The 14,884-nt window shown below is 34.9% G+C and overlaps 1 protein-coding gene across 10 annotated transcripts in view; it reads left to right on the top strand.

Annotated features, from left to right (window-relative positions):
* LOC137277881 (regulating synaptic membrane exocytosis protein 2-like) overlaps nucleotides 1–14,884 on the top strand; it is a 66,419-nt gene that overhangs the window by 41,486 nt on the left and 10,049 nt on the right. For 7 of the 10 annotated variants that reach the window (XM_067809863.1, XM_067809861.1, XM_067809867.1 and 4 more), the window contains 9 exons: nucleotides 2,211–2,325; nucleotides 2,560–2,667; nucleotides 3,646–3,769; nucleotides 4,515–4,567; nucleotides 6,104–6,231; nucleotides 6,649–6,779; nucleotides 10,590–10,776; nucleotides 12,815–12,922; nucleotides 13,196–13,316. In XM_067809863.1, coding sequence (XP_067665964.1) covers nucleotides 2,211–2,325; nucleotides 2,560–2,667; nucleotides 3,646–3,769; nucleotides 4,515–4,567; nucleotides 6,104–6,231; nucleotides 6,649–6,779; nucleotides 10,590–10,776; nucleotides 12,815–12,922; nucleotides 13,196–13,316 — 1,075 coding nt within the window. The remainder of the gene's footprint in view (nucleotides 1–2,210; nucleotides 2,326–2,559; nucleotides 2,668–3,645; nucleotides 3,770–4,514; nucleotides 4,568–6,103; nucleotides 6,232–6,648; nucleotides 6,780–10,589; nucleotides 10,777–12,814; nucleotides 12,923–13,195; nucleotides 13,317–14,884) is intronic. The other 3 variants (XM_067809862.1, XM_067809860.1, XM_067809868.1) reach the window with 1 other exon arrangement.

The raw sequence follows: 14,884 nt of genomic DNA, 5'->3' as shown, positions 1-14,884 counted from the left end.
ATGTTTAAATGTGTATTTCTTCCTATTCTGTTTCCAAAGAATTTATCAGTTATTTTGTTTACTTTGCCCAGTTATCAAATATCAGTGTTTGATAGGTTGAATGTCATTATGTTGTCCATCATGGTGATTGAAGGCCAGCATTTTTCTTTAGTTAAGTATATTAAGATCCATACACTGCTTTTTTAGAGTTTCTTTTTCAAAATTAGCAGGAGTGACAGTTGTCATAATGTAAACTTTGTTTTTGTGATTTTCAATGTTTCTTATGCATCCATCACATTGATTCAAAATTGGATAAACATTGTATATGCTGTATGATACTAACATATATGTATATATTTAAGTATCAATACATATTCTTTTTGCACATATTGGCAATAATATAAAGTGAATAGGTTGAAAGTAGGATGTCACTGAGAGGGACAAGGCACTTTCACATATAATGTCAAGAACGTGCATTTTTAATTTTAAAAATGAAATGTCTTTTATTTGTAATAACAATAGCACATGTTAATTTTATCCTTTCTGTACAAAGATAATGTTATCTTAAGAAATAAGAATTAGAAATTTTTTGTGTGGAAGGTTATTACTCAAATATAATCATGAAGAGAGCTGTGCATGAAGAGCATGTGATACATATGGTGTATAGGATGAAAATGTGTTGAAACAGACTTGTGTATGTTTACCCCTTTCATGCTGTGCTCAGTGTAAGGCTTAACACTTTATGTGTCAATAAACTTGTGTCAGTGTTACTTGTGAATGCAAAATGTATACACTTTCACTTAGTTTATTAACTGTAGGGCCCAGGTCCAGGAAGTAAATCAGTTCATGCACTTTTATATTAATTTTAATAAAATGTCCTTAACAGCACCGTTGTCATAACATTTCTAAATTATAAATTTTTGCTTTGCATTGGTTTTTTTGGGTTTTTTTAAGAATCAAAGAATTGGTAAACAGACATACATTTGTTTCAATCTGAATGTACTTGGCTGACCCTAAACAGAAATGATGGATCAGTTACTTTCTGAAATAATGCTTTAGAAATGTGAACTAGCTCTTCATGTCTGCGTAGTCACTCTCCTGTTTTCCCCCACTATGACAATGGTGATGGGGTGGTGGACATGTCATGTTTCATGTTTTCAGCTTTAGTCAAACTATGTAAACATTGTTGTCAAATTAACCAAATGCACGAGAACCAAAAGGTACTGCTCATAACATAATATATGGACATACAGGTTTAAAAATATCTACATACTTTAGCATCTTATATTCTAGAAAATGCTAAATTCATCACAGCAGAAATGATATTTTGTTCATTTACTAATTTGGTAATGCTCATTTTTGCCTTCATAACAAGCAGAAACTATCTTTGGAAAACTGTATGCACATACAATTATAGGAACCTTTGTGGCCCAGTTGTCTATGGTACCATAGCTGTTGAATTCTGGGGCACACCAGAAACCTGTCATCGTTGGTTCAGATCCTGATTTATGTATATTAGTTTGTCAGCACCAAGCCCCTACTCATGGTGAGCCTCTGAGACAAGTATCACTTTAGTTCTTCAACATGCATCAAGCTGACATGCCATGATAGAACTGAAATATTGTTCAAGTGACATTAATCCTAACTGATCCACTCATTCACATGTAAGCCTTAAAATGCACAAAGGAACACTTGGATTTGATTCCCAATTTTGTTATGATGTATAGAGCCCTATTTTGGTGTGTTTGGCTGCCATGATATGGCTTGCACATTCCTGAAAGTGTCATAAAATTCCCACTCATTCCCACTTAACTGGAGCTTTATATTGCTTATGTATTCCAATGATTTATTTCCTTTAATATCACAAAATTCCAGAAAAATGTGCATGTGCTTTCATTTGTTATTGTTGACAGTATTGTGAGAATTCATGGACACCAAACCATTCTGCTCTGCAGTGACAGACTTCCCTGCTTTTTTCCTATACAACCATGTTGAAGTATCTGACACTATGTCTGTCTTAATATATGTTACAGTGGTCCTTTGATGGTTCTCCTGCAGATCTTAATAACAAATATGCACCGAGATTAAGACATTCCAAAACATTTCTTTGCATAAATGTAAATTTTGCCTAGAATTCAAAACAGAATTGAGATTTTTGTAAGAATAATGGCAAATTCTGTATGATAGGTGTTCTTTTTTATATGATAATGATGAGATTGTGTTGATTCTAGCATCCAGTTACCTGGCAACCATCAGCAGATGGCTCTAAGTGGATTGGTCACATGATCCTGAAGAAAACCCCTCTTGAGGGAGGAGGACAGAAGAGCGATTCCAGTGCAATATTGGGTAAGCCACACGTGACAAGCTAACTCAGATCGTGACCACACACATTGCCAGCTGTCACCACCTCTTACAACACAGAAGCTGCTACAATGGTAATGACACTCCATAATGGCCTGCAGTTAAGCATACAGGAGCTCTGAAACAGGCGTAGGTGACTTGTGTCGCAGCTTGACTTTGTGGAAATATACATAGTGCCTAATGAACTGTTATTACATTAGCTGTGTTGTGTTTTTTCAGGACTGAAAGTGATTGGTGGTAAACTGTCAGAAAAGGGAAAATTGGGTGCTTTCATTGCAAAGGTAAAGAAAGGAAGCATTGCTGACACTGTTGGCCATCTTAGACCAGGTATGTGCTAATCATGCACTCAGTAGGTTACAATGTACTGTGACCTGACATATTTCTTGATATGGTTATATATCTTACAGAGTAGACATTTCATACAATTCATCTGTGTGTCATTTGCCTGAGTGAAATGAGGAAAGTGTGTGTATATAATATGTGTGAACCCCTACTGTGAAGGTATTTCAGATAAGGTATATCATACAGCTGTGCTCTATAACTCGTTTATTTCATACATGAAATCGATGTGTATTGTGATGCTCGATTCAACAACGGTATTTTGACTTGCATTTGGAAAACTTCATAACACTCGGAAATCTTCAGTTATTTGCTTGTTTTGATTTGTGCCAAATAATTATTTACAGTTTTTTATTGTCTTGATTAAAAATTTTTATTAAAGCTTAATCAAGTATAGTGGTTTTTGTTGTGTTTTCGCTTTATAAATTAAGCATTAACTTGATTATAAGTATTTGGGGGTTTAAAAAATTCTTGCAGTATATTGTAATACATATCGCAATACATGCTTTCGCATCACAATGTATCGCAGGATGAAAATTCTCTGCAAACCCACCTCTACTAAAAGTATACCAGAATATACTAGATACCAGTTCTACATACTTGTCTCTTTAGGTCAGGATTGTTTTGATTGATGTCTTGATATTTGATTAAGCAGGTTATTCTTACTCTCAAGACCATGATAAAACATGATGCATAATTTGATTTTATTAGAAGATGAGCAGACAGTGTGTTCTTGATTTATAATCCTGTAACCAGTTGCTATATGGCGGAAATATTGCTGATCAATGTTCAGTTTTAACTCACTTCTAATCAAAGAAATAGTGTTTAATAGTATAATAGACATTATTCAGAAAAATCTGACCAGGGTTGTGTATAAGCAAGATAAATATTTCTCAGACATACAGAAACTTAGTATTGCTTGATTATTCTCACATGTTTATGTTATTGTTGTTGTTTGTTGTGCAGGTGACGAAGTGGTAGAGTGGAATGGTCGGTCCCTACAAGGAGCCACTTATGAAGAGGTGTATGAGATTATCCTAGAGTCCAAACAGGAACCACAAGTTGAGCTGATCGTACATCGTGGTGTAGAGTAAGTGTACCAAGTACCACACAAGCACAAAGCTTTCATTAGTAATCAGTTGTGCTTTTCTCATCAAAGTAATGTGATGTAATACTAGGCCAGTCACAATAAAGGAGTATAATGTTTGAAGTCATAGGTACTGGTTTCACAATGGTATATTTATATCATGAGTGATGCTACACACGTAACACTTGACTTTCATACATGTCATTCGTAGAACATCAAACATCCATACGGCACTATACAAAAGCACCTAACATCCGTCCAGCTTTGAATGAAATACTTACTGGTGCTGCTTACAAGACAAATACATGCAGTATTAATCTCTTAATCACCACATATAATACAATTCCTAGCTAAAACAAATTAGGACCATAAAGGTAAATAGTAGTGACATTTAATAGTGATGTCTAATTGCAAATTTGATGTTGTCATGGACAGTCGTTTTCTCTTGTTCATTCACACATGTTCTGAGCATCAGAAAAAACATAGTTTGATGAAAGAGTAACCTTTAGATAAGCTGACTCCTTTCTACTGAATACTTTTTTATCTTACAAATTCGCCTTATCAGCAGCCATGTATGGTACCCCTCATACAGCTCTAACAGAACAGCTGCTGCATAACTGGAGTGTTGTTGAGTGTAGCACAAAACTTCTCACTCATTCACTTGCTCGCTCGCTTGCTCACTCACTCACTCACTCACTCACTCACTCACTCAGATGTCAGTTGTATGCTGTACTGTCTTGTGTTTCAGCACTGGAGAAGTTCCACCTGGCATTCAGTCTACACACACTGATCATGCCAGAGGTAAGCATCTTGGTCTTATTCTGTTAGTAAGTGGACATCATACAGTATACACATATCATTTTGTTCCATGGTATTTGTTACCAGTCTGAACAATATGAATACATTCTGTTTCATTTCATTTTGGTGTGCCAGTAAGATTTTGTTTATTTGTTTGCTGTTTTTCATTTCATTTCTTTTGTTTTTTGTTTGTATGAAGTACATTTTCATCTAAAGCACTGTAGGATATCAAGTGATATTTGATATTCAGGTTAGAAAGGACATGTGCTGTAAGTATTTTATAGATTAAATGAAAATAACATGAAATCTATGTATTACTAATTCCGTAACATTAACCCCTGTAATAGCGATCATGCCTGAAGTGCAGTGTCATGTATCTGCAGCACTGGAACCTGGTTTCTCAGTAAGATGGTACCGACAGAAGGATTTCACTTGAAAAGCTCAATATTCATACATAGACATTTGTCAACTTTTGACACATCTGTCTGATTGTGAAAATATTCTGAAACAATATTCAAATTTTGTAAAGCTGATATAGTATTTTCATTAAAACTAATGTAATATTTCAGTAATATTTATACCACATTTTATGTGTCATAGAGATATTCCAGGCTTCAGTGTATGTTCTGTGTGAGAATTTTAATAATGTGTGTCCAGTATGATACTGTGTGTCCAATATAACAATTTCTGCCTCACTCACCCTGCTAGTGCTATAAGCAGACATGTGGCCATTAAAATGTCATGAGTAAGAACTTTTGGCTTATGTGGGAATGAAAGTACGTCCTCAATCATTAGCATGTTGAAGTCTTTTTAAAAATATATTCTAAACCAAGCAATAGTGTAATATATAGTATGTCTCTTGTTCATATTATTTGCAAGTTTGGTACTTTCACATGTTAAAGTTCCTATAAACTTTGTATAAGAAACCTGATGGCATGTTGGGATGGCATGTGGTGGAGCTCTTTCAAATAATATTTCTTGCAAGCCATATATATTTGTTCTGGCTAAGAAACAAATCTTTGTCTTCTACTAAACCCAGTATTTTGATATAATTTCACTGCTTCATATTCTTGGATTGTGTTGTAATGGAAGTAACTAGAATGCTGTGAAATAATTTCTACACACTTTTGAGAAACTTAAGGTTCTGGGTATAAACAAATTATTTTGTTAGCTGTTGTTTCAACCACCTGGCACATAATGATTTTTTTTCCAAATAGTTACAGCATTAATCATGTGGAAGCTCATTTGTTACTGTTTTCTGAAGTTAATTGTCCATTGTAAACCATCATAGACACATGAAAAACATCCTATTAAATTACTGATTTTATGATAACTGACATAATTAGACCGAAATCAGATATGCAGTTGCTATGTTTTAGATTCATTCTAAAAGGTCTCTTGGTTTTGTTGTAAACACAATACAGGCAGGGTACAGAATGAGCACTGATGTCATGCGTAATAACATTTAACAAACAAGGTATCGTTGATAAAAGATGACAAAATTGGTGAAGAAATAAATCCATTTTTACTGGTTTCTAGATTATGGACTAAAAGATGCCATTCCAACAACTGACCGAAGAGGGCGCATCAGTGTAACTGTGACATCACCAGGTTCACCAGGCTTGAGGTCAAGGCCACACACACCTCAGATAACTGGAAAACTTCAGGTATTCCTTATGTAGAGTCTATTACTTAATTCTCTTAGCAGATATTGCATTAACATATTGTTCTTCTACTGACATGATCTGCATTGATAGATGTGCCATGAATTACTTGTATTATGTGATCCCCTAAAACAGTTAACATAGCACCGAGTTAGTATGTTTAACATTCACATATATATTTCTTTTATGAATCAGTTTATGAGTGAGTATGGTTTTAGGTTGCTTTTAGCAATATTCCAGTAGGAGACAGCTAAAATGTGCTTCAAATGCTGTACAAATGTGGGAAATCGAACATGGACCTTTGAAATGAGCAGGTGCTTTAACTGCTGGGCTACCTCACCATCACAAATCAGTTTATGAAGTAGCAGGGAATTTATGATGCATGATAATGCACAATTGTCTCATGTATGAATTTTGCAGATAAAGTTATGGTATGACGTTCAGAGCTACCAACTGATTGTCACTGTCATCAGCGCTATCGAGCTCCCCCTAACAGATAACGGGAAATTCCGCAATCCCTACTGCAAACTGTACCTGCTTCCGGACCGGAGGTAAGTTGTGTTTTCAAGATGATACCAGCACTTGTAATTACCATAACACATAACACTACCACATACCCTCCTTCCAACAAGCAACAGCTTCCATATGTCCCTTTTCCAAGCACCTTCTTCCATCTTTACCAGAGATTATGGGAACTTACAGTCTTGCAGGATTGTCCTCCCTCCGAAAAGTAGGACGCTATGGAATTTACAGTCTGTATTTAGTAGACTCCAGAGTCAACAGCTAAATGTATAAATCAATGCTTGGATGAACTGTTTTCCATGTATCTTGGTTGTGATAGGTGAAGTTCAGAAATTGGGGGGTTCACATGATGTGCATAGGCTCATTGTTGGTGGTGAGTTGCATGTTCAATGCGAATGGATTAATGTACAAAGAGCAAGTGAATCCTGACTCCCCCAGCTTGTACAAAATCAATGCACCCCCCTCTAGAACATGTATACAAAACTGATGAGCCCCCTACCTCCCCAGAACAAAATAGGTGACCCCTCCTTAAAATGATCACCACCCACCCAGCCATTAATTATGAACGGTCCCGTAGTTCGTAAGAGTGTGTTAACAAAAAATATCACTATATCCCAGTTTGTTTTGGAACAGTAGAAATACCCTTTGAAGACAGCATATCCAAAGGAACAGAAGTGGTTGTTTTCACATGTATCTTTTAATATCAAGAGAGAAGATAGATGAGAAATAGCAAGAGAGAATATGATATTGACAAAAAATGTCAATCAGTTCCAGTTTGTGGATATGAAATTGGAGAATGAGTTTTGAGAGACAAGCGCGTACCACTTGTTAATTAAACTATCACAATGATACAGATTGTTTAACCTTAAAGATCTGTGACAGATATTTGGCAACTGGTTCAGTGTCAAAAATGAGACTTACGAAATAGGCCTCTATAATGGTTGTAGCAAGAACAACATTAAGCTTCATTAGTTCTGATGTTTGTATGAAGGATCCTGCAAACTGTATAGTGTCCATGTAGTCTCTATCACCCATCATTGTGCTCATTCCACCTTCCTCATCACACCCTAATCATTGTTGCACATTTTGTTCTTACTGGGATCGTGCTAAAACTAGAACAAATCATTGTTACTACTAGCAGTACCTGGAAGGAAGACTGAAATATGTCCTTTTAGTTTTAGAACGATCCCTGGTAAGTTTTTTCTTAATGGAAAGGAATTTTGTCATTTCATGTCATGTTGACAGTTTCAAAAAATGAAAAAAAATCTATGATGGATATAAATTTGACAAATGAGTCATAACTTGCAACTAAATGTTGCTGTGCAAACAACAACAACATCAACTACAGTGGAAGCTGTCTAAACTGACATTTATTGGGACTGTAGAAATACATGTAATCCTGTTTAGACATTGTTCTGGATTGTAGAGCTGATGATAAATGTACAAGCCACAGACAGGACAAGGATTTTATCCTGGTGTTGACAACTTACCGGATTGGACAGATGCCGGTTTTGACAGCTTCCACTGGATCTGTCTAGTTGCATTTATGTTTCGGAAATGAACATGAAGTATTTACTTTATATATAAGTCATTGTCAAGGTTCTATTTTATACTACATCTTCATTTAGATTCTAAATCTTTCATCTTGTTAACATATTAAAAAAATTACTTGGCAAGAGAAAACTTCTTTTGAAATTTGGCAAAACATTGAGTTAAAACCTTTTTGACAGTTTTCCAAGAAATATATATGAAATACAATCATTTCTTTTGATTTTTATATAAAATCTTTTTGGCATCAATAATTTTTTACAAGTTTCCATCTACTGTTCTGATATGTTACATTTTCTTTGGTAAATGCTTCATAGAAACCTTGAACAATCATGGCATGGTTCATATTACCTGTGTATTCTTTTGAAAAATAGGTTGCTTTGGCTAAGCTAAAAAGACAGTTGGTTGTATTTCAACAATAGTTGTCAACTGGGTCATTGCAAGGTCTTCCAGAATGTCCTTTTTTGAAATGGGAAATGTAATTGGGAGAAAATGTGAAAGTTCTCTTATTAATCAGTGACCTTTCATTATAAATTAAGAAAACAAGTATAGAATGATTTGCAACTCCAGAAATTAAACTTTCTTAGGGGGTTCATATCAGTTTTATTTTAGATTTTGTATATAATAATTTTAAGTAAGAGAACTCTTTTCCTGTGACAAAACTTGATTCTGAAGTCTAGTAAGCCAAGATGGGTTTTTTTTAATGTATTGCAACACAAAGTTTAGTACAGTGAGATGTATAGGATACAGTAACTAGAACCAACCTATTTTGTTCAGGCCAAATGAAGGCATTTATTCACATTTTTAAAAATATCAGAATGGTGAAATATGTACTAGTTCATGTTTTATCCAGATCTGTTTCACTGGGACCAGTAAGCATCATATTTTGTAATTCTAAAATAGATTTTTCATGAATACATCAAATACAGAACCCATTTGTGCCAAATGATGTCGGTTCCATGAAGCTATGGGATAAGACTTGCACTCTGTTTAATATCTCACAGCCAGATATTAAGATAATCACATAGTACTCCACAGTTAGTGAAGAAATATTGATTCTTAGTCATTACCTACATGAAAGAAGATTTCTTCCTTTAACATGCTGACTGACTGCCACCACAAGTTTACTTGTATCAATTCTGGCCAAAATTGCACTACGACTTTTCTTATAGCTACATCTGTGGTATTTTAAAATAAATTTCTCATGTTGATAAACAGGCACAAGAAGCAATCATCTGGCGGTACAAAGAATACAAAGAGATGGTCTCTTGTGCCTATTTTGCCAATGTCTGACACTTGTTTTATGAGATCAGTGAGATAGCTACACGATAACTCGTAGGGACAAATTAGGCCACAATTGACACTGCTAGTGTACTTGCGATAGGCAGTCAACATGTTATGTTAAGTAGAAAAGTGAAAATTGTTACATTTGAGTAACACAAATTTTCAAAAAAAGAAAAAAATATATATTGTCTTTGTCGGAAGCTGTTTTTTCTTCCAAAATTGATCTATATTTCCCAACCATCATAAATAATTTTGAATGTATCAAGGCGTTATCGGTACTGAAATTGATGTTTGTCCTTATACCTGGCTGTGATAAGATGTGTTTTACTAATGTTTCCTGTGTTTTACTGCTTGTTTGACCAAGAATGCCGTGTTATGTTGTTGTTATGATCATAGTGATAATGGTGGTGGTGATGGTGGCTGTCCCAATTGTACCACGTATATGTCTAGCTTGTCGTAACTGGCTACTTCCTGTAATCTACACCATAGTAGTCATACCCACAGACTTCTATTTCTGTTTCGATTTTTGTTGTAGTGATTTTTTTCAGATATTTATATTGTTTCAGTGATTTTGTCGTTTACTTTTTTACTCAAATTTCTAAAATGTTAAAAGAATACATTCTTCATCTTCTTTATATTTGATGTTTGTTTATGTAGAAAATAACTTATGTTACACTAATTTTAGGTGCTTTTATCGAACTGTTGTTTGCTGGATATACTTTGACTTTTTATTTGCAAACAATGAACATTCTTCTGATAAAATATTTTTTTCAAAATTAGAAATGTTAAAATTTGGTTACTCTCATTATAGTCTGTGCTTTATTTCTAAAGTTTAAAACTTCAGAGACTCCAACTGTTTTCTTCAAACCATTACGTAAATGCTATCTGTCTGTAGCCACTACATATATACAACAGACATGTGGTGACGGCTCATTGGCCTAAGACTCCACCTGGCAATGGCTGCTTGATCATAACAGAGACTAACATAACCGGTCATTTCTAATTAGGCTGAACCCTACTTATTCTAGCGAGAAGAGCAAACGTCGCACCAAAACAATAGCCAACACGATTGAACCGACGTGGAACCAGACTTTTATATACTGCCCAGTGAAGGAATCCGATATGAGAGATCGACTCCTTGAGATTACTGTATGGGATTATGACCGAATTGGAGCCAGCGAGTTCCTAGGGGAGGTAACTGCGTCTTAACCAAATCTCCTGGTGGTGAAGATAATACTTGGAATGTTTTCTTTCAGGTGTATGAAATTGGTAATGCTTAGATGAGATTTGTGCTTTGGTTCTAATGAAATTTCTATATGACAACCATATATCAATTCTGTGCAAAAGATCACAAGTGGAGCTTTCCTGTTTGCCTTGTATGACAAATGTTGTATTCTTTGAAACTGTCAAGGGTCAATTGTGTGGCATTTGATTGGATAACCAGACGGTGTTTTAAGTTTCCGGAAACTGAAAAACTAGGCTACTCTCATTTACAGACTGTTGATTTCTGATAGAATGACAGATAAAATATATCCTGAGTCTCTTCAAGAACTATTCACCATGGACAATATGTGTTTACCTAGATTAGTAAGTTTCTTTATGTTGATAAACAGAGAAATAGTGAAAAAACTCTCATGAACATTCATGTTTAAAATTGACACAGAACATGTTGTTAACATATATGATAGACCGAACATGGAAACATACAAGCTGTATCCGGATATATTGAAACATCTGCCCAATTTAATATCAACATGAATAGCTCTAATTTTGTCACTCAGTGTGTTCAAGAAACTAGTCCTTTTTCTGCAGGATTGCATTGATGTAAATAGACATCTTATTTAAAATAATAATATCACTTTGAGACAATAGACTTATTCATAATTCTGATGTTATCCCATTATAAGAACAACTCTTTTCAAATGTGAGAAAATATTTGTTTTGAAGAATCAGAATATCTGGTGAGGTGAGGGATAAAGCCCAAACAATAAAATCTTGATGCACAAAACTACAATGTTACATGTAAGAAAAGCAATCAGAGGCAGTCATGAAACTCTGGTTTTACATCTATCTTCAGTTACCACTTTATCTTTCCTGTTTTAAAGGTGAATGACAGTTGTCTAATACAATATCATCATCGAAGAAATAAATATAAATATCATTACAGACACATCTTTAGGCATCAGTGCTTAAAAAATTACTATCATAAGATTAAATGAAAATTGAAAAGATCACAGCTGACAGCCTTAAAAGACTAATTCACAGTATGCAATCACAGAATGGAGTGTGGCGACCTTGTCCAAGTGAATCACATGATGTCAAGTTATCATACATACTGTTTTTCTGTAAAATTACCCAGATTGAATGTATATAAAGGGTGTTTGTATACCATAAACTTCTGTAATCCTGTGTCTGTTATCTTGACAGTCTGAAATTAACAGGATTTTCTGCTTACCCCACACAGTTTGGGAGGGTTGAAATGAAAATGTATTATCTGTAGGTTGTTGGGGACATTTCTTATTGGTTTAAATGTTCTATTTGGCTGAGTGATTACAGAGGCCTTTCCACAGCACAAGATCCCGAAATAATTTCTGTATTTAAATTCACATTTACTTCAAAATAGTTTTGGTTCTGATTGATAAATGGATGTCAGTGATATTATCAAGATACAGGTGAGTATGCCATATTGACTACATTATGTTTGATCTTCTGTGTTATAGATCTTCCACAGATATGTCTTGCTTCATGTCTCTCAATATAGCATAATTATATTATCTATGCATTGTATATACTGTACATTCTTCAACATGACCTTATATATATATTAGACATATAATGTATGTTGTTGTACTATGTTCATTCTTGTAACCACAAAAAAAATGCAAACGTACTGTTAGTCATTGTACAACAGGCACTAATGTCACCATTAGAAATACAGGAACGTTTATTATTGTAAAACATTCACTGTTGATGCCATGGAAACAACACAGTCATCCTTATACAGCATCTTCAAACAATATACGGCATAAACATCATTACATCATTTAGATATCTGGTCATCTGTAAAATGTACTTGTTTTTCTTCTGTTTATTACACAGCCAGTCATGTCATAACAAGTTACCGTTTAATGTATGACATATTTTTCACATAACACAGATACCATCTCTTGATATCTCCAGCTTGCATCATAATGTTATGCATGTTATCAGTGGTCATGCCTGGTTTTATTAGGTTCTGATTGATCTCACTGCTGCTAACCTTAATGATGAACCATACTGGTACCAGCTTGGTCACCATGACGACGCCAGCATACCACTCCCAGCATCTTCACCTAGAACAGTAAGTGAAACAGTATCTTCTTGCTAAAAAAAATCGACAAAAAGAAGGGAAATTTGTCTTTTGGGGCGTTTTATGAATTTTATGAATGTCAGCTTGTTTATTATTATAATTATCTTTTCCATAATTTTCTTTTTAACAAACTAGTTTTGTTACCAATAACTTGAGATGTGTGATATGTGTTTTGATGCCAGTATATTATGTTTGTTGGACATATCATGAAGGTCATATTTTTCATAATTAGACTTGCTGAAAAATGGGTATTATGCTATTTAGAAAACATCCCAAGATCCGTACGACCTGAAGGCACATCTGTCCCCACCGGTGAGCACTCGCGGGCTGAGTGACAGCGATCTGTCAGAGCTGGACTTTGACGATGGCATTGGCGTAGTGCAAGGTATGGTATATCATAGTGCTCAATATCCTTATATACAGTATAGGCCTAGCACACCAATCAGCATGCAAACCTCATATCTGGACTAAGCGATCATATATTCACATCTTAATAAATGGTAAGGACATGGTTTTACACTTAGTTTAACAGTAGCATTGTAGAGATAGACATTTTTGTACTAAATTGTAGTTTAATTGATACCTCCTTTGCTTAATTACCTATGCGACTGATATGTTTGTTTTCACACTTTGTATATCTGATGTAAGACTGATAACGTATACCAGTTGAAATTTTCCGAAACCTTTTAGACTAAGTATTTGATATCTATTCTAGAGAAAAAAGCAATCTTGATTATTCGCCAAATAGATTTCATTGAGCACTTTTGGGAGGATTTTGTTGAAAATTATGATCCAACTGATGAAGACCAGAGATGAACTAAGTTTTCATGAAAAATAATTGACAGAAAAAATATTACATGAAGTATGTCTAGTGTATGAAGTTTGGAATCATGATTGTTTGAATCTGTAATAGTCTGGCAGTATTACTGTTCTAGTAATATGGCATCGTATCTACCACTTGTTCGGCACATAAAACATTTATAGGTTAATCTGTAGATGATGAAATAGCTTGATGACTCAGGCTTGTTTTATACTTTGGTTTATAAAGTAGACATTACTTATTTGCATAGTATATATTCCTTATAGGTGTATCTGTAGCTATGTTTCCTTTGGGCTTGCAAGATAGATATCTAGACAAGTATTATGTTCAAGTAATATAGGTAGTCATATGTTAGTGGTTGACACCTAGTTTCACCCACAGTAAGAACTATATTAAACTATATGTCTTGGAAAAGTGGGGTAAGTACCCTTAGCACTGACAGATGATGTGTATTAAATATATAAAATGAAGCAAGAATGAAAATAGTTTCCATGGTATCCACTAGGTGGCGGTATTGGTCGCAGTGATGGTGCTAGCATTAGTTCAGTGGGGAGTTCATGTAACACTCCCCCAGGGTTAGATGAACTGTCCGATGGGAATGATCAACAACATGCATGTCACCATGGTGACTGTGAGTCTCCACCCAGTACACGCAGACGAAGCGGAACAGGTAGCCAATCCGTGCCGCTCTCAATGTCACGTGATCCCACAGTAGATGCTTTTGTTGTCTCCATTGCTAGTCAATTTGTAGACGTCAAGTACGAACAGTATTTATCAAAGATGTGAAAAAATCGTTAGTATTCTACCATGATGAAGGCATATCAGTGTCTTTGCAGCATGTGAACATGTCATAACTGGAATATGTGAGAGGCCCATGTGTTGAAGTGTGTGATTTGTTCAATATTTGGCAGAAGAGTCTTTTTAACTATGATGTATATCAAATCTAATTGTCTGCAACGTATTGCCTTTGTACATACATCTGGTGGTTGTGTAGTGTAGTGTAGTTTGGTAGTAATGCTACCTATCTGTACTGTCCTCCTGTTTGTACTTCCCTATGGTGTAAAGAAATTTGTTAGTCTGTACCCTGTGTTTTCAGTATAGACAGTAATGAGACATATACTGTTATAAAATGA

This window comes from Haliotis asinina, chromosome 3 (assembly GCF_037392515.1).
Source record: "Haliotis asinina isolate JCU_RB_2024 chromosome 3, JCU_Hal_asi_v2, whole genome shotgun sequence".
Taxonomy (NCBI): Eukaryota; Metazoa; Mollusca; class Gastropoda; order Lepetellida; family Haliotidae; genus Haliotis; species Haliotis asinina.
The sequence above is the reverse complement of the archived record's forward strand: the minus strand, read 5'-3'. Positions and strand labels throughout refer to the sequence as shown.